Source organism: Dasypus novemcinctus, chromosome 19, assembly GCF_030445035.2.
Source record: "Dasypus novemcinctus isolate mDasNov1 chromosome 19, mDasNov1.1.hap2, whole genome shotgun sequence".
Taxonomy (NCBI): domain Eukaryota; kingdom Metazoa; phylum Chordata; class Mammalia; order Cingulata; family Dasypodidae; genus Dasypus; species Dasypus novemcinctus.
The window spans coordinates 48,751,632-48,778,605 of record NC_080691.1 but is presented as its reverse complement, the minus strand read 5'-3'; the positions used below and the strand labels follow the sequence as shown (position 1 = coordinate 48,778,605).

Sequence of the window (26,974 nt, the reverse complement as noted above, 5' to 3'; positions counted from 1 at the left end):
CTTACACCTCCAGCAAGTGGCTGGCCAGTCTCCCCTACTTTGTGTGACGTGATGTGTGGAATGATGCAGCAGGGGAACGTTCAGGCCTTGTGGGAGTGACATTGAGTGCTGGGAAGTTCTGGCAATGAGCCAAAAGCTGACTGTGATAATTAGCATTTATTGGTCCTGTGTCTTTATCTTCTGTCATATAGTAAGTTGAACACGTCTTTTGCAAGTAAATCTCCACTTCTCCATCCTGGCCAAAAATCTCTGGTTCTTTCGATTACTCCTGGTAGAATGATTGCTGCTTACACCAAGTAGGACTTGGTCCTCAGGGATTCTTGTTCTCCTTCTGAACAGCTTCCACCTGTTGCTTTTCTAATATGTGGTGTCCAGAATTAGAGTGTAGATCTGCATCTGAATAGGTCATTGTAGCACAGACATTAACATGACACAGCCTTTGGTCAGCCTCGTGTCCAGGCAAGGTGCCAGTTAACTCTAGAACCAAGTCCAGGTCGTCGCTGTTTCTCTAGAATAATTTCATTATGGGGATTGAGGTGCTGTTTTGGCCATCGAGGGCTGTGGGAGCATTTCCAGGCATGCAGCATGTGAGCCTTTGCTCCTGCCTTGGTGCCTCACACATGACCACGGGTCTCTAAGCTTCCACCTCCTTAGTGGGCATTTGCTTCCTTGCAGTGGTTCTTCAGCCATCCCTCAGTCTCCCCAGCCCCTCTTCCTCCAGGCCCTATTTATTTATCTTGTCCATAAACATTGTTGTGACTGTTGAAAAATGAGCATTACTTCTAGCTAGGACTCAGGGGGTGTTTTTAGAAGAGGGGGCATTTGAGATAGACCTTGAAAGATGAACAGGTTTTGGACATGGGCCTGGGGAGAGGCAGGGCAGCTGGGGAAATCCTGCTAGATCATGGGAATGACCCAGGGGGAGGAAATCAGCCAGCTTGGTAGGATTGTGCACGCTGTTCTTTGGGCTGCACTGAGGAGTCTTAGTTGGAATCCTTGGAATGGGGGAAGGGCAGGACTCAGCAAGATTTTTTTTTTTTTAACTTTTAATTTTGAAATACTTTCAAACTCACAGGATGGTTACGAAATTAATGCAAACCCCATAGAGAGAACTCCAACATATCCCTGTCCCCCCAGATATCTAGATCCACCAATGTTTTAATCTTGCCACATTTGTTGTATCATTCTACCCATCTATTTGTTTATCAGTCAATGTATTTTCTGAACACGTGAGTGTAGGTTGTAGACATCAGGCTCTTTGTACACTTAATATCGCCAGGTACATTTCCTAAGGCTCGTTGGTCCATGGGCTTATGTAATCACCTTAAGTACAGTTATCGAGTTCAAGAAATTTAATACTCACATAAAACTCACAGTCTATATTCTAGTTTTTTCATATACCCCAATAATGTCCTTTTGAGCCTTTTCTCCCCTTCTGTGAGATCCTATCCATGATCACATATTGCTTTTGTCATCGTCTTTTTAGTTTTTTGTTGTTGTTGTTTAATTGTGGGAACATATATACAGCAAAAACTTTCCCATCTCAACCACTTACAAACTCACCACAGTGGGTTAATCACATTCACAATATTGCGGTACCCTCACACCTTCCATTACTAAAACTTTCCCATCTCCTCAAATAGAAACTCTCTGCCCATTATGTATTAACTCCCCATTCTTCCTTCTGTCTGCCCCTTGCAGCCGTATTCTAATTTTTGTCACTATGAGATTATGTAGTCTCTGGTATTTTCTTTGTAGTTACTATGGGGCTTAAATGTTTGTTTTTTAGGACGTGCCAGGGATTGAACCTGGGATCTCGTAGATGGGAAGCAGATGCTCACACCACTGAGCTATACCTGCTCCTCAATGGGGCTTAAATTTTACATCCTAAATCTATTTTTTTTCGACATCCTAAATCTATAACCATCTTATCTGCTTTGATACCAATTTAATTTTAAGAATAAACACAAATTATGTTCCTAAACCCCTCTGTCCCTCCACCTTTATGTAGTTCTTGTCACAGATTACATGTTTCTATATCCTGAGTCCCAAGCCACTGATTTATCATTATATTTTATACGTTTGCCTTTTAAATCCTGTGGGAAATAAAAAGTGGAGTTACAAACCAAAAAATACCATCATACCGACATTTATACTTACTCCTGTCGTCACCCTCCCCTCTGCAATGTTTTGTGTGCATCCTTTTTTTTTCCTTTTTTAAAGGAGGTTACCAGAATTGAACCCAAGACCTCATACATGTGAGGCACACCCTCAACCACTAAGCTATTAATACACCCGCCCCATTCTGTGCATCCTTTTTGGGGTGTTCAAATTCTCTTGGAGGAGTATCTGGGAGAGATTTTGAATGATTGATTTTCCAGACCCATCCTAGAGTTCCAAAAAAAAAAAAAATTTAAAAAAAAACTACCAGAGAGAGACTGTTCAATACTTTGTCAAAATAACAGATGTGTCAAGCCAGTGGTGTGACAGTTCCAGCCGAATGTAGCAGTATCCAGCCCCCTCTCTTCTCAGGGTTGATGTGAGGTGCTTGTTGAGCTGGTGGGCCTTAATCCATTTTTTAAGAAACAGTTTTATTCACACACCAAACAATCTTAATTCGTTTTTGCCTATAGCTGCACTTTCTCCCTTCTGAAAAGCTGGGCTGTTCTCCCCCCACCCCACCTCACCCCATGGGCGCTTAAAGCTCTCCTTCCCCAGACGTTCACTGGCTGAGACCTTGACCTCACTGTGAGGGGTATGGCCTCTGCCTAGCTCCCCGCTTGCCCTGGTTGCCTCTGCTCTCTTCTCCTCTCTTCGCTTTTGGTTGTCAGGATTGCACTGTCAGCCCCAAGACTTTGGTCTTGATCTTGCTCTGAGCGCAGTAACTGACTAAACGCTGTGGTAGCATATTTTGTAAGTGCCTGCCTGCCGTTTTGGGGCTTTGGACTTCCTCACGGTTCTTTCTTCCATCTTTTGTAATAGCCTTTTAAATGCTCACTGGTTGAATTTATGATAAATCTCTTTAAATTCCTTCCTCATTTCTTCATTATCAGGCTCATTCCCAATTAGAGGGGCACACTTTTGCTTGAGGGCTTGCCAGGTCGCCTTGAGTAGTATTGCTTTTATAGACTCGCAGCTCTTCAGAGACCCATCTTTTCTCAGACTTGAAATCCAATTTCTTAAAGTCGTTTTCCTCAGTGGAGAAGCGATTGGCACTGTGGGCGGAACAGTGTGTCTGCAAGACAGTCTTGTGCAGTGCAGGACTTTTTACATCCTGGCCCCTGCGCAGCACCTGGAGTACTCAACTGGAGCTCCAGAGGACCTTGGGAAATTGGGGTGGGGGGGGTGGGGGCTGGTGGTGGCATCATCATGCTGGTGGGTGGCTATCTGGAAACTTTCTGTAGGGGTGCCTAACATTCCCTGAAAGGGACAGGGCCAGTTTGCTCATTTGGTTGCCTTGGTTTCTCTCACTTCTGCCTTATGTCAGTTCCTTCTTGTTGGTTAGAATTGTGTAAAGGAGGTTGCCTTTTCCATTTTTGGAGAGTTTTTGTTGCCCAGCAAGCTAAGAGGAGTTTATCAGATACCTATGTCTATCCTACCAGAGCCTCACTTTTACCTTTGCTATGTATCTCCTTGATAGCAAAGCACCAGTATGTGGCCCCTGAATCTCCCCACCCCCTGCCAGCCAGTGCTCACTGGCCCCTCCCCTTTTTCTTTTGTTCTTTTTAAGGTTTATTGATTTATTTATTGTCCCCCCTTCTCCTCCTCCCACCCTGCTGTTTTTTTGCTGTCTGTGTTGTCGGCTCTCCTCTAGGATTGACCGGGATTTGATTGTAGAGACCTCTGAAGGGGAGAGAGGTTAACTGAGCCACGGAGAGAGGTTAACTGAGCCACGGAGAGAGGTTAACTGAGCCACCTCAGTTCCTGGTTTCTGCTGCGTTTCATCTTGACTCTCCCCTTGTCTCTCTCTTGATGAGTCGTCGTCTTGCTGCGTGACTCAGTTGTGCGGGGCACTGGCTTACCATGCAGGCATACGCACAGGCATTTGTGCGGGCACTGGCTCACCACGTGGGCACTTGCATGGGCACTGGCTTGCCACACGGGCATGCTTTCTCTTCTTTTTCACCAGGAGACCCCAGGGATTGAATCCAGATCCTCTCATATGGTGGGCGGAAGCTCTATCACTTGAGCCACATCTGCTTCCCCCCTCCCCTTTTTTCTTGGGTGAGATACAACTTCCCACTGCCATCTTGCAGACAAATCCCATCTTGTCATATTTTTGTACCTCTGGTGAAATTTATCTTCCTGTGTCTATCACCCCTAACTTTGTATTGTTAGTGTGTGATTTCTGCTGGCCTAAAGTCTATTTACAGATGATAGAGAAATTCTCCCACAAGTATTGGATATTTTCTCCCATTGTGTCTTTGGTGTTTGTCTAGTTCTAAAGTTCTATCTGCATTTGTTTCCCCCCTGGGCTTTATTTGTTTGGAGATGTTTTTGACAGCTTGGGAAGACTCAGGTCTCAAGTGGCATGGTGTCTTATTCAAGGATCTTAAGCCAAGGACCAGAAAACCAAAATACAGCTTTGGCATTTATAGAAAATCCTTCAGATCCTACATCCTTTTCCCCCTTCCCACAGCTCCAGATTCACATCCATGCACTAACCTGGTCATTAAAAAAATGTTTGAGCATATCCATATTGAGGCCCTGGTGGCACTGGAGCTCCTGTCCCCCCAGCCTTCACCCCCCCCCCCTTACCTCCTGTTTGTGGGTGGGGGGTGGGAGGGTTGACATGGGTATGAGAACTTCCCTTCCTGGACCTCCCCAGGCATCCTAATCCCTAGGGGGGATCTAATGGGGAGAGAATAGGCATTAGCAGGAGGACCAAATGGCAGTTGGTAGGTTTGGGTGCTCAGGACGAGGGGCCAGGCCACCCTTCCCCTCCCACTGCAGGGTGCTACAACAGCATCTTCCTTCCCACCTATCTGATCACAGTTTGAAAATGGCTCTCTCCTCCCACTGTGCAACTTATTCAGAATCCCATTGTTCAGGTGCTACCTCACACTGATTGGACCACAGTTTCCTGGGCTGGGACCCTGGCTCAGGTGATGGTGGTGGATAGCGGGGGGTTACAAGCTGGCCTGCCCTGTTGGCCTCTTTGACACACACCTTCATCTGGGCCCAGGTGACCCACACATCTTCCAGCATGTAGGGGTAGCGCAAGTTCTGAGTGCTTCCTTCCTCTTTGGAACAGCTTCCCCTCTGTGCCTTTTGTATTTCCCTGTAGCGCTGTTGGCTGTGTGCTGGGATGTGGAGGGTCTTGGGGGGGCTGCTATGGAGCCTCTGTGCCATTGTGAACCATAGCACCACACAAAGGCCTTCCCCAGGTCTTGAGCAGGCACGTGGGGTGGGCTGGGTGCGACAGAGCCTGAGGCCAGGGACGACGCTGTCTTCTCAGCCCAAGCAGGGGAGAGGAGGACTCTGCTGGGAGGGGCCCCTGGAGCACATGAAGGCAAGGCAACTGAGAGATGTGGAGGAGGACATGTGCCCTTGGATGAGAGGTGGCTTCAGGAGTTGGGGGGGGTGTACACACCTCTGCATTTGTCTAAGAATGGAGGACGGTGCGCTGCATAGCCCTGTGAGGGCAGGTGGGCATGGGAGGGAGCGTGCTGAATGGCTCAGGTGTCTGGGGGGCAGCAGGAAATGTCAGGCTGGTATAGAGTTGGAAGCCAAGGGACAGACTGTTCCAGACCAAAGCCATCTCAGGCAGGGCCCTGAAGTCCTTGTGGTAGTGGTGCTTCCTGAGTGAAATGGCTTGCTGTATTGGCTCAGTGAACGTTTCCTGTCACCCGCAGATTAGACAGTTGTTCTCCCTGCTGAGTGCCCACCCTCCAAGGTGGCACTCCAGCGTAGGATAGAAAGCTATCTATGGGTCTGCATTTGCTCCCAGGTCCTGGCTTTGCTCATCGTTTTTTTCCCCCAATCTTGCGTCATTGTCTTTGGTGCCTTCCTTCGCTGCACTGGGGCATGTCTGGGACACATTTTTTCTTCCCAGGAGGTCCCGGGGATCAAATCCGGTCCTCCATATGGTAAATGGGAGCTCAATTGCTTGAGCCACAGCTGCTTCCCCTGTCTTTGCTCACCTTACATCCTCTGCACCTGAGGCACAGCCAGCACTTTATATACATCTTGGTCAGCAGAAGTTGGGTTGCTCAGCCAGTTTCTTGCCCCTGCTGTGAGTCAGCACTATGTGGGGGGCTGAGGGTATGTGCCGGAAGCAAGGCTACCTGACCCAACAAGGAGGTTCAGGCATCAGCAGAGCCCTCCCAGAGGAGACCACTGAGGCCCCCGCCCTCCATCTCCGGCTCAGGCTCCCTCTGATCCTCATCTGAGTTCTCGTCGTCAGGGGTGCCATACCCTAGTTTTGAGGGAGTCAGGAGGGGTCTTAATGTGTGGTGTTTTCCCCAATTTGACACCCCTTTATGCTTTGTTAACCAACAGGAGCTTGAAGAAATCCGCAAATGTGGAATGAAAAACTTCCGTAACATCCAGGTTGATGAAGCTAATTTATTGACTTGGCAAGGGCTTATTGTTCCTGTGAGTATTGAACACTTCCCCTCGTTACCAGATTCTTCTTTAAGGTGATGTGTATCCTGGTGGGCTTCTCTCTCTCTCAGTATAGGTCAGCAACAGGTGAGCGATAGCGGGTTGTCACTCTAGGGTAATAAGTTAGGGAACACAAGCTTAGGTTCCTGGGTAGACTCATGTCTTTGCATTGGTTTTGTAAAGTTTTGGGTGGCCCTGAGCCTTGCAGATCTGGGGTTATGGACCCAGGGAAAGTAGTATGTATCTGCCCCCCTCTCTTTTTGCCCCTGCTTCTCTCTGCCTGGCTCATTTTTCAAGACAGGGCTTCCTTCTCTGACCTCTTGGGAATGGCTGGTGTTCCCATCAAGATCTTCTGTTTTCTCTCCCTCTTGGTTTTGCATCGTCAACTTTATCCCGCTGGTCTCTATAGTCAGGGCTTTCTTTCTGGCACTCTCCAATTTGTTTCAGACCCCTTTCCCTAATTGCCCATGTACTCCTCTTCCCCATTGTCTTTCCTTGGGCATGTGCCTTCAGCGTCTGTCCCCACAGCTCCAGCTCCCCATCTCTGCCTTCTAAAACAGAAGGTCTGCTTCGAACAATGCCTTCATTTGGCCTTTCAACCCTTTTGCCTTAGTGTCTTTTCTTTCTCCTTCCTTGTTCTCTTTCCCCTTGTACTTCAGCTTGCAATCCCTTGCCACTCCCACCCTCCTGAAAGTACTTCCGGCTACCCCACTGGACTCCTTGCACCAGCACGGGCTCTTCCTCCTTTTGCACTCACCCCCTCTGGCTTGGCACCCTGGGGCCAGGGCACCTGGTGATGTCCCGTCACCCAGGGCCTTAACCAGTGCTCCCTCGCTGCTATCCTGCTGCTGGCGCTGCCTCCTAACTCCTAGACTTGGATTTCGTGTAGTCTCTTACCTTTCTCTCATTCCCGTTTGTTTCTTGGGGACTGTTCTTCCAGCAGCATCTTGAGGTGCTGCTGTAGCGAAGGGTTCCCTCCTCTCTGTCTCCATTCCTGGCTTCTCTCCCAGGGCTGGGCTATACACCATCTGCCATGAGGTGGCCTCCCAGGGATGCTGTGGAGCTTTTAAGACACCTAGGCTCATGGTTGCTCCACAGGGCGTGAGCATGCTCTTTCCTAGCTCTTCTTCCTACTCACCTACCTTCTCTCTCCCTTATCATCACCACCCCACACCAACCCGACCCTCCCAGAGCTCCACGCCCTTTCTCTGTACCCAGCCCTGCCCTACTTTATACCCTTCCCATTGTATAAATCTGTTCTCATGAGCAGATTTGCGACTTTGCCAAAGCAGAATATAGGGCATGTTTATTGTAGATTCTTTCGTAGTTGATTATCATAATCATTTGGATAACTAAGAAGAAGATGTGCTTTGTAGTAAATGCTTAGAAATTTAAAATTGAGAGACTCTGATCCTTTTTTGAAGATAAGTCCTCTCATTGTGCCATGTTTGGCAGTGGTGGGACATCAGCCAGTGACTCCAGCCCTTGCCTGCTCAGGGGCCTGTCAGGTGCCAAGGGAAAGCCACCTGTTCCATTTCAAATTGAGATTCTGTAGCTTAATAAGTAAGAAGTTAAGTGATTAACCTGTAGAGTTTTTGAAAAATTTACAAGAATGAATGGAATGATTTGAAACAGTAATTGGAAGGGTTGAGCAGTCTATACCTGGAAGGAGCTCTGTGGGCCTGAGAGCCTGCAAGCCCATCTGTTCTGCCCTGCGCCCACACCAAGGCCTCCCTCTGGTTTCATGGTGGCAGAGCCCATGGGATGGTGGGATAAGGTCTCCATGAGCCAGAGGTGGGCATCTGGGGGAGCACAGCAGGTGTGAGCTGAGGCTCTAGAAAGAATAAGCCACAGGCCCAAAGCTGCTTGGGCCTCATGCGGGTCTGCCCACCTCACGGGGGCTGGGCCAGAGTGGGGAAACTGCCTACTCAGACTCCAGTTGGGGTGAAGCAGCACCCCAGTGGCAAGTGCATGGCAGCCTGCAACTTTGCCTTTATGGGGGGCTGCTCCCAGGGAGCTGTTCAGTCATTCATAGTCCTAGGCTGTAGTTCCAAGAGGAGGTGGACCGAGACAACCACCCCCCCCAGAAAGGGAAGGTAGGGTGAAGGTGGTCAATGTGTCCTAGATGTGCTTCACTCTTAGCATGCCCATCCAGGTATATGCCCTTTAAATATTTTTCGTTAATGTAACTTTTTTTCATCAGAACTTTAGAGGTAAAGTCTAAGGAAGAATATATTAACCACAAACCCATCATCCAGAAATTCAATTCAATACGGTTTTGAGCACCTGCCATTTAGGAATGGGCTAAAGTGGTGAGCCTTGTGGAAGCCTCTAGGCCCGTGTAGATGTCCACTCATTTTTTACTTTTTTTCCACGATTGTTAGTTTTTCTTTATTTTATTTTATTTTATTTTATTTTATTTTTTTAAAGATTTATTTATTTATTTTAATTTCCCCCCCTCCCCTGGTTGTCTGTTCTTGGTGTCTATTTGTTGCGTCTTGTTTCTTTGTCTGCTTTTGTTTCTTTGTCCGCTTCTGTTGTTGTCAGCGGCACAGGAAGTGTGGGCGGCGCCATTCCTGGGCAGGCTGCACTTTCTTTTCACACTGGGCGGCTTTCCTCACGGGCGCACTCCTTGCGCGTGGGGCTCCCCCACGCGGGGGACACCCTTGCGTGGCACGGCACTCCTTGTGCGCATCAGCACTGCGCATGGCCAGCTCCACACGGGTCGAGGAGGCCCGGGGTTTGAACCGCGGACCTCCCATATGGTAGACGGACGCCCTAACCACTGGGCCAAAGTCCGTTTCCCATATTTTATTTTTTTAAATAATTTTTTATTTTATTTTAAAAATCACTTTAGATTACATAATTGTTACATAAAAAATATAAGGGACTCCCCTACGCCCCACACTTAACCTTCTAACATACTTCCAACCTTCATTTCCACACAATTCCCCCTACCCCATGGCTCCCTTGCATGTCTGCTCATTGTTTCTGCTCGCTGTTTTGTGCTCGTTGTCTTCTCACTGTGTCTGTTCATTGTGTCTGCTTGTATTCTTTAGGAGGCACTGAGAACTGAACCTGAGACCTTCCATGTGGGAGGCAGGCACCCAACTGCTTGAGCCACATCCTCTCCATTTCACACAAATTTTTTTTAAAAATTTATTTATTTATTTAATTCCCCCCCTCCCCCGGTTGTCTGTTTTCTGTGTCTATATGCTGCGTCTTGTTTCTTTGTCCGCTTCTGTTGTCGTCAGTAGCATGGGAAGTGTGGGCGACGCCATTCCTGGGCAGGCTGCACTTTGTTTCGCGCTGGGCGGCTCTCCTTACGGGTGCACTCCTTGCGCGTGGGCCTCCCCTACGCGGGGGACACCCCTGAGTGGTGCAGCACTCCTTGCGTGCATCAGCACTGCGCATGGGCCAGCTCCACATGGGTCAAGGAGGCCCAGGGTTTGAACCAAGCGAGGACCTCCCATGTGGTAGGCGGACGCCCTAACCACTGGGCCAAGTCTGTTTCCCCTCACACAATTTTTAGTAGACCATTTGGGGCCTGGCTTCATTTCAGAATTATTTACTCATTGCAGTGAGACTTTTCATGAGCACAAGTTTTTCATAGTTACACAGTATCCCCTAATATATGCACAGTCATTTATTTAGTCACTCCTTTAGTTTTGGCTGTTTAGGTTGAAGCTGTTTTTCCAGTGTTTTTGTTTTGTTTTGTTTTGTTTGTTTTTAAGGAGATACCAGAGATTGAACCCAGGACCTTGTATGTGTGAAGCAGGTGCTCAACCACTGAGCTATACCCACTCCCCTATTTTTCCAGTTTTTAAAATAACTCACCCGTGAATGTCATTATGTGAAAAATCTTAGTCCGATTCCTTGATTGTTTTGGTTTTTTTTTTTTTTAAGGTTTATTTTATTTATTTATCCCCCCCCCCCATTGTTTGCAACTCACTGTCTGCTCTCTGTTCATCTTTTTTTTTTTCTTTTTAAGATTTATTTCTTGGGAAGCAGATGTGGCTCAAGTGATAGATCTTCCACCTACCATATGGGAGGACTTGGGTTCAATCCCTGGGGACTCCTGGTGAAAAAGAAGAGAAAGCGTGCCTGCGTGGTGAGCCAGTGCCGCATGCAAGTGAGTCACGCAGCAGGATGATGACACATCAAAAAAAAAAAAAAGAGAGAGAGACAGGGAGAGTCAAAGTGAAGCGCAGGAGAAACCAGGAACTGAGGTGGCACAGTTGACAGGGAACCTCCTCTCTCCCCATCAGAGGTCTCCAGGATCGAATCCCAGTGAATCCTAGAGGAGAGAAAATGAGAAGAGAAGACAATACAAACAGCAAAAACAGCAGGATGGGCGGAGGGGAAGGGGGGAAATAAATAAATAAATCTTTTTTTTTTTTTTAAGAAAGATTTATTTTTATTTCTCCTCCCCCACCCCACCTCCACTGTCTGCTCTCTGTGTCCATTCGCTGTGTCTGCTTGTATTCTCACTAGGTGGCTCTGGGAACTGATCCTGGGACCTTCCAGAGTGGGAGAGGCAATCATTCTCTTGTGCCACCTCAGCTCCCTGTTCTATTGTGTCTTCTTATTGTCTCTCCTCTATGTCTCTCGTTGCATCATCTTGCTGCACCAGCTCTCTGCATTGGCCAGCACTCCTGCACAGGGTGGCATTCCTGCACAGGGCAGCATTCCCATGGGGTGGCACTGCTGTGTGGGCCAGCACTCCGCGTGGGCCAGCTCGGTGCGTGGACCAGCTTGCCTTCACCAGGAGGCCCTGGGCATCAAACTCTGGACCCCCTGTATGGTAGATGGGAGCCCAACTACTTGAGCCACATCTGTTTCCCATCATCTTTTTTTTTTTTTTTTAGAAGGCACGGAGAACTGAACCTGGCGGCGCCCAATTGCTTCAGCCACATCCGTTCCCTCCTTGTTGAGTTGCTTGTGTTTCCTTCTTGTGTCTCCTTGTTGCAGCATCTCATTGCATCATTTTGTTGTGTCATTTTTTTGTGTTAGCTCACCATGCCAGCTGGTCATGTTAGCTCACTGTCTTGCTCATCTTTAGGAGGCACTGGGAACCAAACCCAGGAGCTCCCATGTGGTAGGTGGGCATCCAACTGCTTGAGCCATATCCACTTCCATCGATTATTGCAGGTTCTCATCCTAAAATATCACCTTCTGACCATTAGGATCAGGGTCACATCATATATACATAGGGTTGTATAGAGACTCATAGGATCTTCCCGAGATTTGTGCTGAGCTATCTGCCTTGCTCCACCCTACCCACACATACCTTCAAGCTTGTGGAGGTTGCTGGGTTTTGCTTTTTTTTTTAATCTCCCCCTGCCTTGTGGCTTTTTGCATGCTGTCTGCTCTCTGTGTCCATTTGCTGCACGCTCTTCTGTGTCTGTATTTATTTATTTAATTTCCCCTCTGCCCTTGTGGCTTGCTTGCTGTCTGCTCTCTGTTTCCTTTCACTGTGCGCTTTTCTGTGTTTTTTGCCTGTCTCCCTTTTTTTGTTGTGTCACCTTGCTGAGTTGGCTCTCCGTGGCGTCTGTGGGCCAGGCAGTGCTCTGCGGTGCTTGCGGGCAAGCCTGCTTTCACAAGGAGGCCCCGGGACGCGAACCCAGGGCCTCCTGTATGGTAGACAGGATCCCAACTGATGGAGCCACAGCTGCTTCCCTGCTGGGTATTTTTAAAGGTGATTCAGTGCTAGATGCTTCAGCACCCAGGCTGGCCCCCCTACCGGAGCCAGCATCCCAGCCTTGCCTGTGACTGGCTTGTGGATCTTGGGCAAGCTGCAGTTTGTCCCAGCGTCCTCACATCTGTAATGGGGATAGTACCTCATCTCTCTGGTTGTTGTAAAAGTTAAATAAGAGCAGTATGTGAAGCACATGGCACTTCTTAAGATTTTTGTGTGGCCTATCTGGAAAGCTTAGGCAATATGTAACAAAGAGCCTGGGCAACACATGCTCGGAAAGAAACCATTGTTGCCAGTTTGATGATGCAGAAGATTCTGTTTTGATTTGTTTTTAAATCTGTTTATAGTAATTGAAGTTCTTTTCATTTATATCTTTGTTACTTGTAGTTCTGCTTGTGAAGTTTTTGTTTCTGTTCTCTGCCTATTTATCTACTAGAGTTTTAATATGTTTCTTTGTCGAATTGTAGGACTTTCACATATTAATCCTTTGTGTCTGGGGAAAGTATTTTTTCAGCTGTTTCCGTTTTAATTTTGCTTTTTCAAAAATTCTTAATATGAAAGTTTTTTATAACCAGGAAAGAGTAGATTTCATTAAAGGCCATATTACTGTCAATTGAAGTATTATAATATGGTTTTTCAAAGTGGCCTGTTAACTAAAACCCTCTTGGTTTTCTGGATTAACTCCTTGATGGCGATGGGCTCTTCAGAAGAGGGCACTGTGTTTTCTCTTTTGTGAGCCAGAAGAGTTTGGTAAGATAGTGACACTGGTTTCATATCCGATGAGGTTAAATTTCATTCTTATTTTCTGTGTTCTGATTTGTGAATTTCTGCAAATTCCTTTCTTGCCCAGGCTGCTCCTGGGCCATGCAGTCCACACCCTGGGCTGGTGGTTATGGTGCGGTGGCAGCAATTTTGTCTTTTTTTTTTTTTAAATTTATTTTTTGAAGTACTGGGGCCAGGGATTGAACCCGAGACCTTATATGTGGGAAACTGGCACCCAGCCACCCAATCAGCTCCCCTAAGTTGTTTTTTTTGTTTGTTTTGCTTGTTATTTGTTTTTAGAAGGCACTGGGAACCGAACCCAGAACCTCCCATGTGGGAAATGGGTGCTCAACAGCTTGAGCCACATCTGCTCCCAGCAGTTTTGTCTTTGCTTGGGAAGGTAATACATGCTCAGGTGATAGTAAGTCACAGTCCTCCTCTGTTAAAACAGGGCCAATAATAGTGCCTGCCTGTCCTCTTTCTTGGTGGCTAGGGGACTAAATGAGCTGCCAATAGCCCTGGACCTGGCGTGGAGCAAGTGCTCAGCTTCACTTATGTTGTAATTACTACTGCGACCAGGCTGTCCCCTGCTTTTCCTTGCCTTTGGGCTTCAGGAGCATAGTCCTGGGAGTTGTGTTCATATTCCCAAGGCCTTGTATATCAAAGATTGCCTTGGTCAGTTTTTAAAAAATGTTCCCCAGAGAGGACTTGCACTGCCTTCCTTCTCACCAGACCAGGCTTTTGGGAAATAGTCTCTCAGACTAGACCCTGTTTCGCTGGCCTCCATGCTGGTTTTGTGCTCACTGCACCCCCTTAAATGCCCACATATACCATGTTCTGGCGAGTCCCTTTAGCATACTTCCAGGGATGGGCATTGGGTGCTCAGATCACTACTGTTTCTTAAACTGTAACTACCTTGCCTCCATACAGGCTTTTCCATCTCTCTTGCTCACCAGAACATTCAGAGGTTCCTTTTTTAAAAATTTTTAAAAATTTATTTTTTTTCAATAGTTTTTTTTTCCTCTCCCCTTCCTCCTCCACCCCCAGTTGTCTGTTTTCTGTGTCCATTCACCGTGTGTTCTTGTGTGTCCGCTTCTATTCTTGTCAGCAGCACTGGCAATCTGTTTCTTTTTGTTACGTCATCTTGCTGTGTCAGCTCTCTGTGTGTGCAGTACCATTCCTGGGCAGTTCTCCTTATGGGGCACACTCCTTGTGTGTGGGACTCCCCTGCGCAGGGGATACCCCTGCGTGGCACGGCAATCCTTGAGCGCATCAGCACTGTGTGTGGCCAGCTCCACACGGGTTAAGGAGGCCCTGGGTTTGAACCATGGACCTCCCTTGTGGTAGGCGGACGCTCTATCCATTGAGCCAAGTCCGCTTCCCCAGAGGTTCTTTTAAATGGCTTGGCAGGCTCACCGAGTCTCCCCATATCTGGGCCAGGAGGCTGGCCTGGTTTAAGCAGTTCTGCTTCCTTGTAACATGGGTGAGTGTGGGCTCCCACCCAATGCACTCTGAGTTGGTCTAAGTCTGGGATCCTCGAAACCTGCTAGGGAAACGGACTTTGGCCCAGTGGTTAGGGCGTCCGTCTACCACGTTGGAGGTCCGCGGTTCAAACCCCGGGCCTCCTTGACCTGTGTGGAGCTGGCCCATGCACAAGGACTGCCGCGCCACGGCAGGGGTGTGTCCCGCTTAGGGAAGCCCCACGCTCAAGGACGTGTCCCGCTTAGGGAAGCCCCACGCGCAAGGAGTGCACCCGTAAGGAGAGCCGCCCAGCGCGAAAGAAAGTGCAGCCTGCCAAGGAATGGCGCTGCCCACACTTCCCGTGCCGCTGACGACAACAGAAGTGGACAAAGAAACAAGATGCAGCAAAAAAACACAGAAAACAGACAACCGGGGGAGGGGAGGGGAATTAAATAAATAAAAAAGAAATCTTTTTAAAAAAAACAAAACAGAAAAAACAACCCGCTAAATCCCTGTTTACTGGTCTTCATTAGGAGATTAGCCTTTCCAGGAGCCATTCTTCCACTTTTCTTCTTTAGAAAACCGTTTGTACTTTCTCCTTGGGATCCCCATCTCCTCTTCCTGAGACTTCTGTGAAACTCACCATCCCCTGCTCTCAGTTAATCCCACCCTACTCTGTTCATCCTGTGGTTGCTGGCTGCAAGTACAGAAACCCCAACTCAGCTTGGCCTGGAATAGGGATACTGCACCTGACAAAAGTTTATGAGGTGGGTGCTGTGGGCTGGTTAACCCAGCAGCTCAGTGGCGTGAACAGGAGCCTGGAGCCCTCCTGTCTCTCTCTTCTCCCAGCCTCAGTTCCATTTGGCCCATGGTCTAGTTCTCAGCCAAGCTGTACGGTAGCCACTGCAGCCCAGGGACCCCTTGCTGACTCAGTGACCCCTTGCTGACTCAGTGGTGCCCAGGGTAGAAGGAGAACCTTCTCTTCTTTGTCCCCCCCAGCTTTGTAGTGTTTTTTTGTTTTTGTTTTTGTTTTTTTTGAGATAATTGTAGTTTCACATGCAATTGTAAGAAAAATAATACGTTTGGTTCATAGTAACACAATCATACAGTATTTGTCCTTTTGTGTCTGGCTTGCTTCACTCAACATAATGTCCTCCCGGTTCATCCCTGTTGTCATCTGTTTCATGACTTCATTTCTTCTTACCACTGCATAAGAAAAATAATACAGAGAAGTCTAGAATATCCTTCACTCACTTTCCCCAGTGGGAGACGTTTTGCACAATGATAGGACAAAAGCACAACCAGGAGATTAGCATTGGTATAATCCACTGATACATTTCCCTGGTTTCCCAGCACTCGTTCATGTGTTTAGTTCTGTGCAGTTTTATTCCATATGTGTGGCCAAGAATAGATACCATTCCAAGGAGCCCCCCCCCCCCCAACCCTCTCAAATCTCATTATCTAGAACCAGGACACAGGGCCACCCCACCTCTTCTATGGGCCACCATACTGGAAAAGCTGCAGCTGTCCCATAGAGATTATAATACAAGGCACAGCTGTCCTTTCAGTATTTTAGTGGTCATGTTAAGAACTAGAAAGAAACAGGTGGAGGGGAGTGGGTGTGGCTCAAGCAGTTAAGCACCTCTTCCCACATGGAAGATCCTGGATTCGGTTCCCAGTGCCTCCTTAAAACAAAACAAAACAAAAAACAAACGATAAATGAAAAAAACAACTTAGGGGAGCTGATGTGGCTCAGTGATTGAGCACCGTCTTCCCACATATGAGGTCCTGGGTTCACTTCCTGGCCCTGGTACCTTTAAAAAAGAAAAAAACAAGTGGAATTATTTTGAGGAATATTTTATTTAACTTAATATATCAGAAGAATGGTTTAATGTGTCATCAACATAGTTGATTATTAATGAAATATCTTACATTCTTTTTTTTTTTAGTACAAAGTCTTTGAAATCCAGTGTGTAGTGTATACAGCACATTGCAGGTCACATGAGTCACATTTCAAGTGCCCAAAAGCTGCAGGTAGCAGGTGTCCACCTCACTGAGCAGGGCAGGTTCAGGTTTGTCAGGCTTACCCCAAATCATAGTGGGGCAGCCGCGCACACCCAGGCCCTACCCAAGTGTTACCAGCAGGGATTGGGGCATGGCTGTTGTCTCGGTGGCCCAACCCCCTGGCGTGGCAATGCATGCACCCTTCACGTCCCGGGGCTTCCACCTCTATTTCAGTAACCCCACTGTCTGACTTTAGCTTTATGGCTTGTGGTGTAGAATGTCTCTTGGTGAGTTCTGGTTCAAGTTATTTATCTGTTTCCCTCTCGCTCCCTGCCCCCAGCACTGTTTCGTATGCATGATAGGCGCCCAACAGTTTATCGATTGAATTTGTCATTTTCATAGAGTGGTGTTCCTCATGGGGTTGCCTCGCAGATGGCATTTTTGCCTGTGTATTTGTGGGATTATTTGTTTGGAATTGTCCCTTTCTTGTCCACTGGGTGCCAGTAGTCACCATTGTCATTGGGGCAACCTAAATACAACCTCAGGGATTTCTAAACCTCTCCAGGAGGGACAACACTACCCTCAGTTGAGAAACCACTGTTCCTGAGCTAGCTTTGATTTTTTTCTTTTAACTGTTTTATTGAGATGTAATTCACAAACTAATTTACTTATTTAAAGTGGCTTTTAGTATATTCTCAGAGTTGTGTAGCCATCACCACAATCAATTTTAGAACATTTTTATCAACCCCAAAGAAATCCTACACTCCTAGACATCATCCTCAATCCCTCATCCCACCTCCACCCCCCAGCTCTAACAACCACAAATAGACTTTCTGTTTCCATAGATTTGCCCGTTCTGGACATTTTTGTATAAAAGGAGTCATAGAATATATGGTCTTTTGTGCATGACTCCTTTCATTGAGTGTAATGTTTTCAAGGCCCATCCATACTGTAGCACATATCAGTACTTCGGTCCTTCTCTATGGCCGAACCATAGTCCATCATATGGATATATTATATTTTATTTATCCATTCATCGGTTGATGGACATTTGGGTTGTTTCTGCTTTTCAGCTGTTGTGAATAAATGCTGCTCTGAGTATTCATGTATAAAGTTTTTGAGTAGACATGTTTTCATTTCTCTTGTGCATAAACCTAGGAGGGGAATTGTTGGATCATATGGTAATAATGTTTAACCATTTGAGGAACTGCCACGCTCTTTTCCAAAGTGGCTGCAGCATTTTACATCCCACCAGCATCGTTTGTTCCAGTTTCTGTACATCCTTACCAACACTTATCCTTTCGCTTATAGCAATCCTGGTGGGTATGAAGTAGTATCTCATGATTTCTTTATGCATTTCCCTGATGACTAGTGATGTTGAGCATCTAGTCATGTGCTCATCAGGCCATTAGTATATCTTCTTTAGAGAAATGTCTCCTCACATCCTTTGCCTGTCTTTAATTGGATTATTTACCTCTTATTGAGTTGCAATTATCTTTGATTAAAAAAAAAAAATCGGTCAGATCTGTTTTTCTTCCTTAACAAGTTGTTTTAAATTCATGTGAGTGACTCGGATTTGAACCCCCATCCCCCAGATAGGCTGTAAGGCTCTCTCCTGACTCCTTCGCCATTAGCCTCCATACACCGTGACTGGGGTGCCCAGGGATATGGAAATGTTCTGACTTCTGGATAGCCAGCTCCAGGATAGTTCTGGGTTGTGAGGCCTCTGCGTTCCAGGGATGTTGAATTGTTATCCCAAGAGCTCATGCTCTTAGCCATATTCAGAAGAAGTTCACTCATACTCGTGCTGATGGTTGTGTAGTTAAAAAGAAGAAAATCTGGTACCTTGGCAGTTCAGATAGCACAGGTTTCAGGGCTATGTGAAGATGCCTTGGGGCCCTGCTTCTCCCATACTAAGGGAGAAGAGAGTCATAAAAATTTAGTATAGGTGGAGAGGGCTATGCAGTCCCAAGAGAGCAGTGAGAGCCCTTCCTGCTAACCTCTCGTCATGCTTCAGGCCAACATTGGCCGGGAAGTGGGGAGCAGACCAGCCGGGAAGTGGGGAGCAGACCAGGTGGATGGCATCGGGGTGTCACCCACAGATGGGTTCAGAGGCGCCTACTCCAAGAGGTAGGGCCCTGGCCTTAGATGGCTTTGTGCCACTGACCTTAAAAGGGAGAGTCTTGGGATGGCCAGGACTTGGGACACTCCAGGGTCACAGTCAGGCTTAGGTAGCAAAGGCCCATTTTCCGAAGGCCCAGGTCAGGAGCAAAGTGTCACTCAGGGCCTCGTGTCAGAGCCCCAAACCTGGGCCTGCCTGGCTGGCCCTGTCAGTCTCCTCCTTCCTGGAGGTACTTCCTGCCTTGGGCAGGCATCCAGGCAAATCTATGGCGGGCTGGGATTCATTGACTTCACCTACCAGGACAGAGGCTGACTCTCTGCCAGATGGATGGTGAAGCCAACAGCATCTGTCTGTCTGCCCCTCAAAATAATGGCAGTGGAGGGTCTCTGTTCAGAGAGTGTGTTACCAGATGCAAGAAGGGACACTTAGGCTCTCCAGGCTTGATGCAGTGAAGGACGTCCTCATGGGGCAGGGCTGCTCAGGAAGTTTCTGAGTGCTCTGTCTGCTGATAGTAGGTGGAGGTGCAGGGGTTCAGCTGGGAGGAACACATGGTTCCTGACTTTGTGGGGGTGGATGAGACCATGGGGACAGTAGATGCTGAATAATTTTTTTGCTGTGTGTCCTGCCTCTGAGGCATGCATGCAGTGGGAGTCCTATGGGGGTCCGTGCTTGTGGTCTGGGGCCTCCTGTAGGACAGGGTGGGGGGGCATATGCAGAACTTCTGGTTGCTCCGAGCTGTGCCTTCCTGCTCCCACCCCACCCCCACATGCCTGTCCTGTGTCTATTGCTGTTCTTTTCTTTCCTGATTCTTCCACTCCGGTGGGAAGGCTCCTGCTCGGTTAGCCCTTGGGGTGCAGAAAAGGGAAATGCTTTCTTTTTCTTTTTTCCTCTTTTTGGAATATCTACTAACTTGGAAATGGGAGTTGAGCCTGCTGCACACTCAGGCCCAAGGCCACATTCAGAGGCCTGTTCCGTACACCTGATTCAGAATTGGTGGTGCTGCCTGGAGACTCACTGCAGAATAGTTAGGGCCTTACCGCCCCAGAGGTGTGCTTCTTTCTTTAGTATCTTCACATTCGGTATTCATTCCTTTGTGGATTTGTTCACTCATTCATTCTCTCATTTCACAGACATTTCCCAAATGCTTTCTCTGAACCAAATACTCTGTGGGGATAGAACAGTGAGAGAGCAAAGCCCCTACTGTCAGGAAGCAGTGTCTGGTGTAAGGGAATAGCACAAGGCAGGAGGGGCATCTGGCTGCAGTCAGCAAGCCTTTGGCGGGCGTGGAGTGGAGTGTGGGGGCTAAAGCCGGACAGGGTGGCAGGTCCAGGCCTCTGAGGGCCTGGCAAGGCAGGTTGAGGAATCTCTGGGGATGCAGGTGATGAGGTGCTTTCAGGGGGCTCCCTCTGCTTCTCTCTCACCACCCCCACCCTCTTAGATAATGCCCATGCCTCACCTCCAAAAACATCATTGACCTAAGGCTTCCCAGAGTAGGTGCTGCCGGTCTCCTCTCAACACCCCGCAGTCCTACACCTCTGCTTTCCAATTATAACTAGAGGTGGGGGCTGGTGACCTCTTGGGACTACGTGATAGTTTTGGTTTTTTGTTTATTTTTGATGTACTGGGGGCCAGGGATTGAATGTGGGACCCTGTATGTGGGAAGCTGCTGTCCAACCACTGAGCCATATTGACTTCCCTGAGTTGGTTTTTTCATTTGTTTTGCTTGTTGTTTGTTTCTGTTTTTTCAGGAAGCACTGGAAACCGAACTCAGGACCTCCCATGTGGGAGGCAGGCACTCAGCTCCTTAAGCCACATTGGCTCCAGGTTTTTAATAAAGCAGTATTTGGGGACTTTAATGCTGCCAGAGACACTCATGCTGATATTGGCAACATCCTCTTTACCCATGAAATGAAGTTCATGCCCTGCAGTGGGATCCTATAAAAGGAGTTAGTGCTTCCCAACAGCCCAGTCAAAACGCCCCCTACCAGGTAGAGGTTGACAGCAAGTTGTGACATTATAAAGATGGTTACAGCACAGATCCCCAGCATGTTTTGGGGGGGTGTCCACCTAGGCAAAGGGGACAAGAGGTCTATACTCCCCTGTTATCTGTCGGGGAAATGAGCAGGCAGTGTGTTTTCCTTTGTGTCTGCTACATTCCACATTTTCTACTATAAACATGGATTCTTCTCATAACGAAGAATGTTATTTTAGTAAATGGAGAGGCTGGGGTTTAGAAAATAATGTATGTTCTTTCCTGGCATGCCTTGATAGTGGCCACCTTCTCCCACCCTCTCCTTAAATCTTAGCTCTTCTCCTCGCCCTCCTGGCAGAAATTTGCAAACACTGGCCAAGTTCCCACAGCTTCCACTGAAGCAAAAAATGTATCAAGCAGACTTTTATCTCCTTAATTTTCTCTGTATAACGAAACCTAAAAGCTTGCTGAAGTTAGTGCATTTGGATGTCTATGACAGTCATGCCTGCCCTCTTTCTTTTCCTTGGGCCACTGATGATTCCAGTGGTCTTCATTAAAGCACTTGCACAGTACCAGGCACAATATAAAAGTTCCTGTATTAATCAGCCAAAGGGGTGCTGATGCAAAGTACCAATTCATAAAGTACATGAGAGGTACTTTCTCATCTTCCTTCTTCCTCTTAAGACTCCCTGGGCCCATCTTCCAATTTCAGCTGTTTCTTTCCATACCTTCTCAGTTGTTCTGTTCTCTTCAGCTGCAAGCTATGGGGAGGCGAATGGCTCATCTCTCTTCCCGGGACTTTAGCCGTTTGAGCCTTCTCCTGTATGTCACATGGCAGGACCAAAATGACCAAGTTCTCTCTTGAGTGTCCGTTTATATAGGCTCCCCAAGGGGGTGGGGATTTAACCCTGAGTCAGGGCCTGCTGATGTGGTCAAATCAAAGTAAACTTAAAACCTTTGAATTTAATACAATCAAAGGGTACCATAAGCCAGTTTACAAGCAAAATCTCTTATTTTTTGATTCACGAAAAATCTCAAATTGCCACATTCCCGTGGTGTTAGAGGGTATTTTTCCTTCACTCCCACCCTTCCTCCGTAGTTTGCTGGAATCTTTGGTTTCCATCTTTCATCTTTCTATAGCTATTTGTGTAATTTGGATCTCTCATCCTTTCTGCGCTGGAACCCCAACTTCTTGAGGCGGTTCTTCCTCCTGAGTAGAGCCCATTACACCCATAGTCCTCACCTGCCAGACCTTTCCTTCCTTCACCCTTGTCCCTTGCCCTTTGGGTGCACTGTTGGCCTTAGCTCTTGGCTCTTCTCTGTTTTCCTGCTCATTCTTCTTCAGCTTCTCCCTTCTCCCTTTCTGTAGCTGTACTGATTGAGGCCAAATGAGAGGAGGAGCCCTGTTTTCTGACAAAAGAGCCACATGTAAAATGCTTTTGCTGCCAACCTCAGGGTACACTGGGGCTGGTTTTAGGGGAAAGAGTGTGCCCTGGCATCAGCCAGGTTACTCAGCTTCTTTCGGGAGCCAGGCGTGTGGCTCTGGTGGATAGGAGCCCCAGTGGGGCTGCCCTTGAGGAACCTCTGGTCTCAGGCAGTGCGTGTGGCCCCATAGAGACAGGGCAGCCTAGAGTACAGCCCCCAAATGGCAAGCCTGAAGGCAGTGTGGTGATGTGAGGACAAAGCCAGGGACAAAGCCAGTCGTGTGAAGTTCTTACAAGGAGTCTTCAGATGTGCAGGAGTGAGGTTGCCATGTGTGCTGAGTGTGCGCCCAGGGAAAAGAGAAACATCTCCTGGCAGCTGGTACCCTGGCTGTGCCACATCGCCTGGTGGACTTCTTTTTTTAATACTTCTTTATAACTTCTGCTTGGGCTAAATTTTTGGCACGGATGTTCTATATATGAGAAATACTAATATAAGGTTACTTCTATTCTTGGGAAAATGTGAATCACGCCACAAGTGGTACACTTGGCTGTGTAAGATCAGAAAAGGGAATGCTCCTATTGAATTTCTCAGTTAACGGAGGATAAGATTTTAAAGCAGATATAATTCAGATGTAATTGAGTCATGAGAGATTTGAAAACCAGTTTTGAAAATACTCTTATTCCTCCTAATGTTTATTTTCAAAGGGAATAAAGTTGACTTCTTTCAATTTTGGGGGATCCATTGCCAAAGATCTGTAAAATGAAAAGCCCTTCCAATCAGATTGTTGGAAAAAGCACCCAGTAAGTCATCTTTAGAAAATAAAATTAGCATAAGATGAGTCTGCTGATTGAGCAGATTTTGAATACATAAGAGAGTACACAAGAGAGAATAAATGGTTAAAGACAATGTACTAAGATTAAGAAGACACAGTCCAGTGGAGCCGGTATAGTTCAGATGAGCTCAGTGCTTGAGTGCCTGCTTCACATGTACTAGATCCCAGGTTCAATCCCTGGTACTTCCTAAAAAAAAAAACATAGTCCAGGAAAATGTAGTCTAGTCTTGACTCATGCAATGTGCTCCCCACCCCCTCTTCTGTGTCCTTACTCTCCCCCAGCGGTGGGCCCAGCTTCTTTCCTTCCCACATCCAACTGGGCTGGTCTTACTGTGATGCTTGTCTCCCTGAGGCCACCCCAGTCCTGCTCCCACCGGCCCCGTGCTCACTAGTAGGGTCAGCTTCACATTGAGTTAACTGGTATGATAAGGAGTCACCAGGAAGAAATCACTTCCTCACGATCCTGTCACACACAAAAACCCAGCACTAGTATTGCCCACCCCCCCACCCCCAAAAGACATAGTCCATGTTCTGAGGACGCATGAACTTTATCTTGGTGAAGGCATCTGGAAGAGGAAAATGTGGAGCCACGCGCTCTGCCTGTGCCTGAGTAACCTCACAGACACAAGACAGTGGCCTCTATGAAATGATTGAAGGACTTGGGGTCTTCACTCTGGGAAGAGAAGGCATGAGGTCTTAGGCCATTGAGAGGAAAGATTAGATTTGACCAGAGGGTTAGAACTGGGCCCCAGGTAGTTTGGTGCTGGACACGGAAGAGCCTCTTCTTGATTTTGGTTGTCCCAAATGGCTTTGTGCCTGAGGAGGTTGGTGTCAGTACCTGTGAGGATTTTTACTCTACCTGGAAGCTAACAAGGTAGTATGTCACAGTTTATTGGATGCTGTCAGAAGACAGGGGACTCTTCAGAAAATGAACAGTTTATTTCTTACAGCACAGCAAGCAACATGAGCATCAGCCCATTGCATCTGTTCACCTTGCCCCAGCCCAAATGGATACCTTTATGTGCAGTGACTCGCTTTATAGAGCTGAGGGAACCTGAATCTTTTTTTTTTTTTTAATTTTTAAAATTTCTCTTCCGTTCCACCCCCCCCGCCCTCCCCCTTTGTCTGCTCTCTGTGTCCACTTGCTGTGTGTTCTTCTGTGTCCCCTTGCACCCTTGGCTGGACCAGGAAACTGCATCTCTTTTTTGTTGCATTGTCTTGCTGTGTCACCTCTCCATGTGTGCAGTGCCCCTCCTGGGCAGGTTGCACTTTTTTCACACAGGGCGGCTCTCCTTGCAGGGTGCACTCCTTGCGCGTGGGGCACCCCCACGCGGGGGCACCCCTTTGTGGTACAGCACTCCTTGCGCGCAGCAGCTCTGTGTGTGGGCCAGCTCATCACATGGGTCAGGAGGCCCTGGGTATTGAACCCTGGACCCTCCCATGTGGTAGGTGGATGCTCTTATCAGCTGAGCCACGTCCGCTTCCCCTGAATCTTCTTTGACTCTTCTATGATAGGCAATAAGGATGCTGCCATTTGTTCCAGAGGGAAATATTTTCTCTTTGTTCTAATGGTATTCATTTTATAAATGTCTTTTGATAGTCCAGAACAAAGGACAATGCTTTGTTTGAACATGTGAGAGAAGCAAGAGACCAATGAAGAATTGTCTCCCAACTCTTGGTGGCTCCCTCTCTCTGCAGTAGCCCAGACATAGCCCAGTGACAGCACAGAGTGCTAGAGGAAATTGAAGCAGGACTCGGGTGGTAGAACCAGATGACCATTAAACTTCTGTCCAACTTCAGTAGCCCAGACTTTAGTGTCAATGAATGAATTCCTGTTGTTTCTAAATTAAGATTTTTAAAAATCACATCTGCTTTTATGCCATATAAAATAATTATGGGAAAATGTTCAGTCTTACAAAATAACAGCAGCAAAAATTTAAAAAATATTGTCCATTGTATTAGCCAAACAGGTACCAGAATTCTGTTGGCTTTTATACAGGGTATTTATTTGGGGTAGAAGCTTACAGTTACCAAGCTCTAAAGAGTCCAACTCAAGGTACCATAAAAGGTACTTTCTTACCCAAAGTCTGTTGACACAAAGATGACAGGTAACATCTGCAGAGTTCAGCCTTTCTCTTTCTTCTTAAGACTCCCGGACCCAGCTTTTTCCTGTCTCAGCTGTAGGCTGGCATAAGGCTCCTCTTTCTCCCTGGGGCTCGTTTCTTTCCAGGCTCAGTTGCGCTGCTCTCTCCGGAGGTTAGCTGTAGACTTTAGGCTCATCTCTCTTCCCCAGGGCCACAGGATCCTGTCTGATGAGCTCTCTTCCTCTGTGTTCTCCTTCTCCGTGTATTTACTTCGTATGTGTCCACCCACCAAGGGGGCAGGGACTCAACATCCCATTGACATGGCTGAATAAAGCCCTAATATTAATTTAATCAAGTAAAAGTGAAAATCTCTGGATTTAATACAATCCAGTGGTATCAAAAGTTACAGACCAGTTTACAAATGTGATCTAGTATCCCTTTTTGGAATTCATAAATAATCTCAAACTGCTATACCCATTAACAAAATAAAAATGCTGGGACCATTTTGGGTTTTTTTGGATGAGTGTCTAGAACCATGAAAAATCATTGAAGTCTGTGCTTTCCGCTACAGTAGTAACTTGCTGCATGTAGCTATTTAAATTAAAATCCAATAAAATTAAGATTCATTTCCTCCTATCTTGCATCATATACAAAAATTAACTTGAAATGTGTCAAGGACCTAAACATAAGAGCTAAAACATAAAACTCTTAGAAGAAAATGTATGGGGAAACTTTTATAGCCTTGGATTTGGTAATGATTTTTTAGATATGACTCCAAAAGAACAAGCAACAACAACAAAAATAGATAAAATGGACCTCATCAAAATTAAAAACTTTTGTTTGTCAAAGAATACTATCAATAAAGTGAAAAGACAACCTATAGAATGGGAGAAAATAATTGCTCACCATGTATCTGATATATATCATATATATAGATCATATATCCAGAATACATAAAGAACTGCTATAACAACAACAAAAAGACAACCCAATTAAAAAATGGGCAAAGAACTTGAATAGACATTTCTCCAAAGAAGATATATAAATGGCCAGTCACATGAAAAGATGCTCAAAATCATCAGCTATTATTAGGGAAACTTAAAACTACAGTGAGATACCACTTCACACCCATTAGGATGTCTATTATTTTAAAAACAGAGGGGGAATAGCTGTTGCCTGCTCCCTATGTATGAGGTCTCTGGTTTGTTCCCGGTACCTCTTAACAAACAAAAACAAATGAACAAAAAAAAAGGGGAGGGGGAGTGCTAGCGAGGATATGGAGAAATAGAAAAACTTATACATTGTTGTTGGAAATAAAAAATGATGTAGCCACTGTAGAAATCAGTTTGAAAGTTCCCTGGAAAGTTGAACATAGAATTACCATATGACCTGGCAATCCCACTTCTTGGTATATACCCCAAGGGTATATATACCCCAGGGACTCGAATGTTCATTACAGCATTGTTCACAATAGCCAGAAGGTAGAAACAACCCAAATGTCCATCCACAATTGAATGGATAAACAAATTGTGTAGAATATTATTCAGCTTTAAAAAGAAATGCAATTCTGATATATGCAATGATATGGCTGAACCATGAAGACATATTGTATGATATTGCTTATATGAAATTTTTAGTGGAGGCAAATTTCATAGAGATAAACAGTAGATTATAGGTTACCAGGGGCTGGGGGTGGGGAAAGGGGAGTTGGTGCAGTTTACGGTGGTGAAAAAGTTGGGGTAACGGATGTTGGTTTTGTTAGTACAGTATTGTGAATGTAATTAATATTGCTGAATTGTATCCTAGAATTATATCCGTGAAAGTGGTTAAAATCAGAAAGTGAATTGTATATATATGTTTTTTAAGAAAAAGTTAAAAAGTATTCACATTTCAGTTCTCAATAACCACATGTGACTAGCGGCACCCATTTTGTATAGCATGGATATAGAACAGTGCCATGATTGGCAAAGGTACTGTTCGCACTACAAAGGAAGCAGGATGAAATATG

The 26,974-nt window shown here is 46.5% G+C and overlaps 1 protein-coding gene across 1 annotated transcript in view; it reads left to right on the top strand.

The window, feature by feature from the left end:
- Window positions 1-26,974, top strand: part of UBE2L3 (ubiquitin conjugating enzyme E2 L3) — a 62,404-nt gene that overhangs the window by 10,396 nt on the left and 25,034 nt on the right. The window contains exon 2 of the mRNA XM_004466435.4: window positions 6,502-6,597. Within this exon, the coding sequence (XP_004466492.1) occupies window positions 6,502-6,597 (96 nt within the window). The remainder of the gene's footprint in view (window positions 1-6,501; window positions 6,598-26,974) is intronic.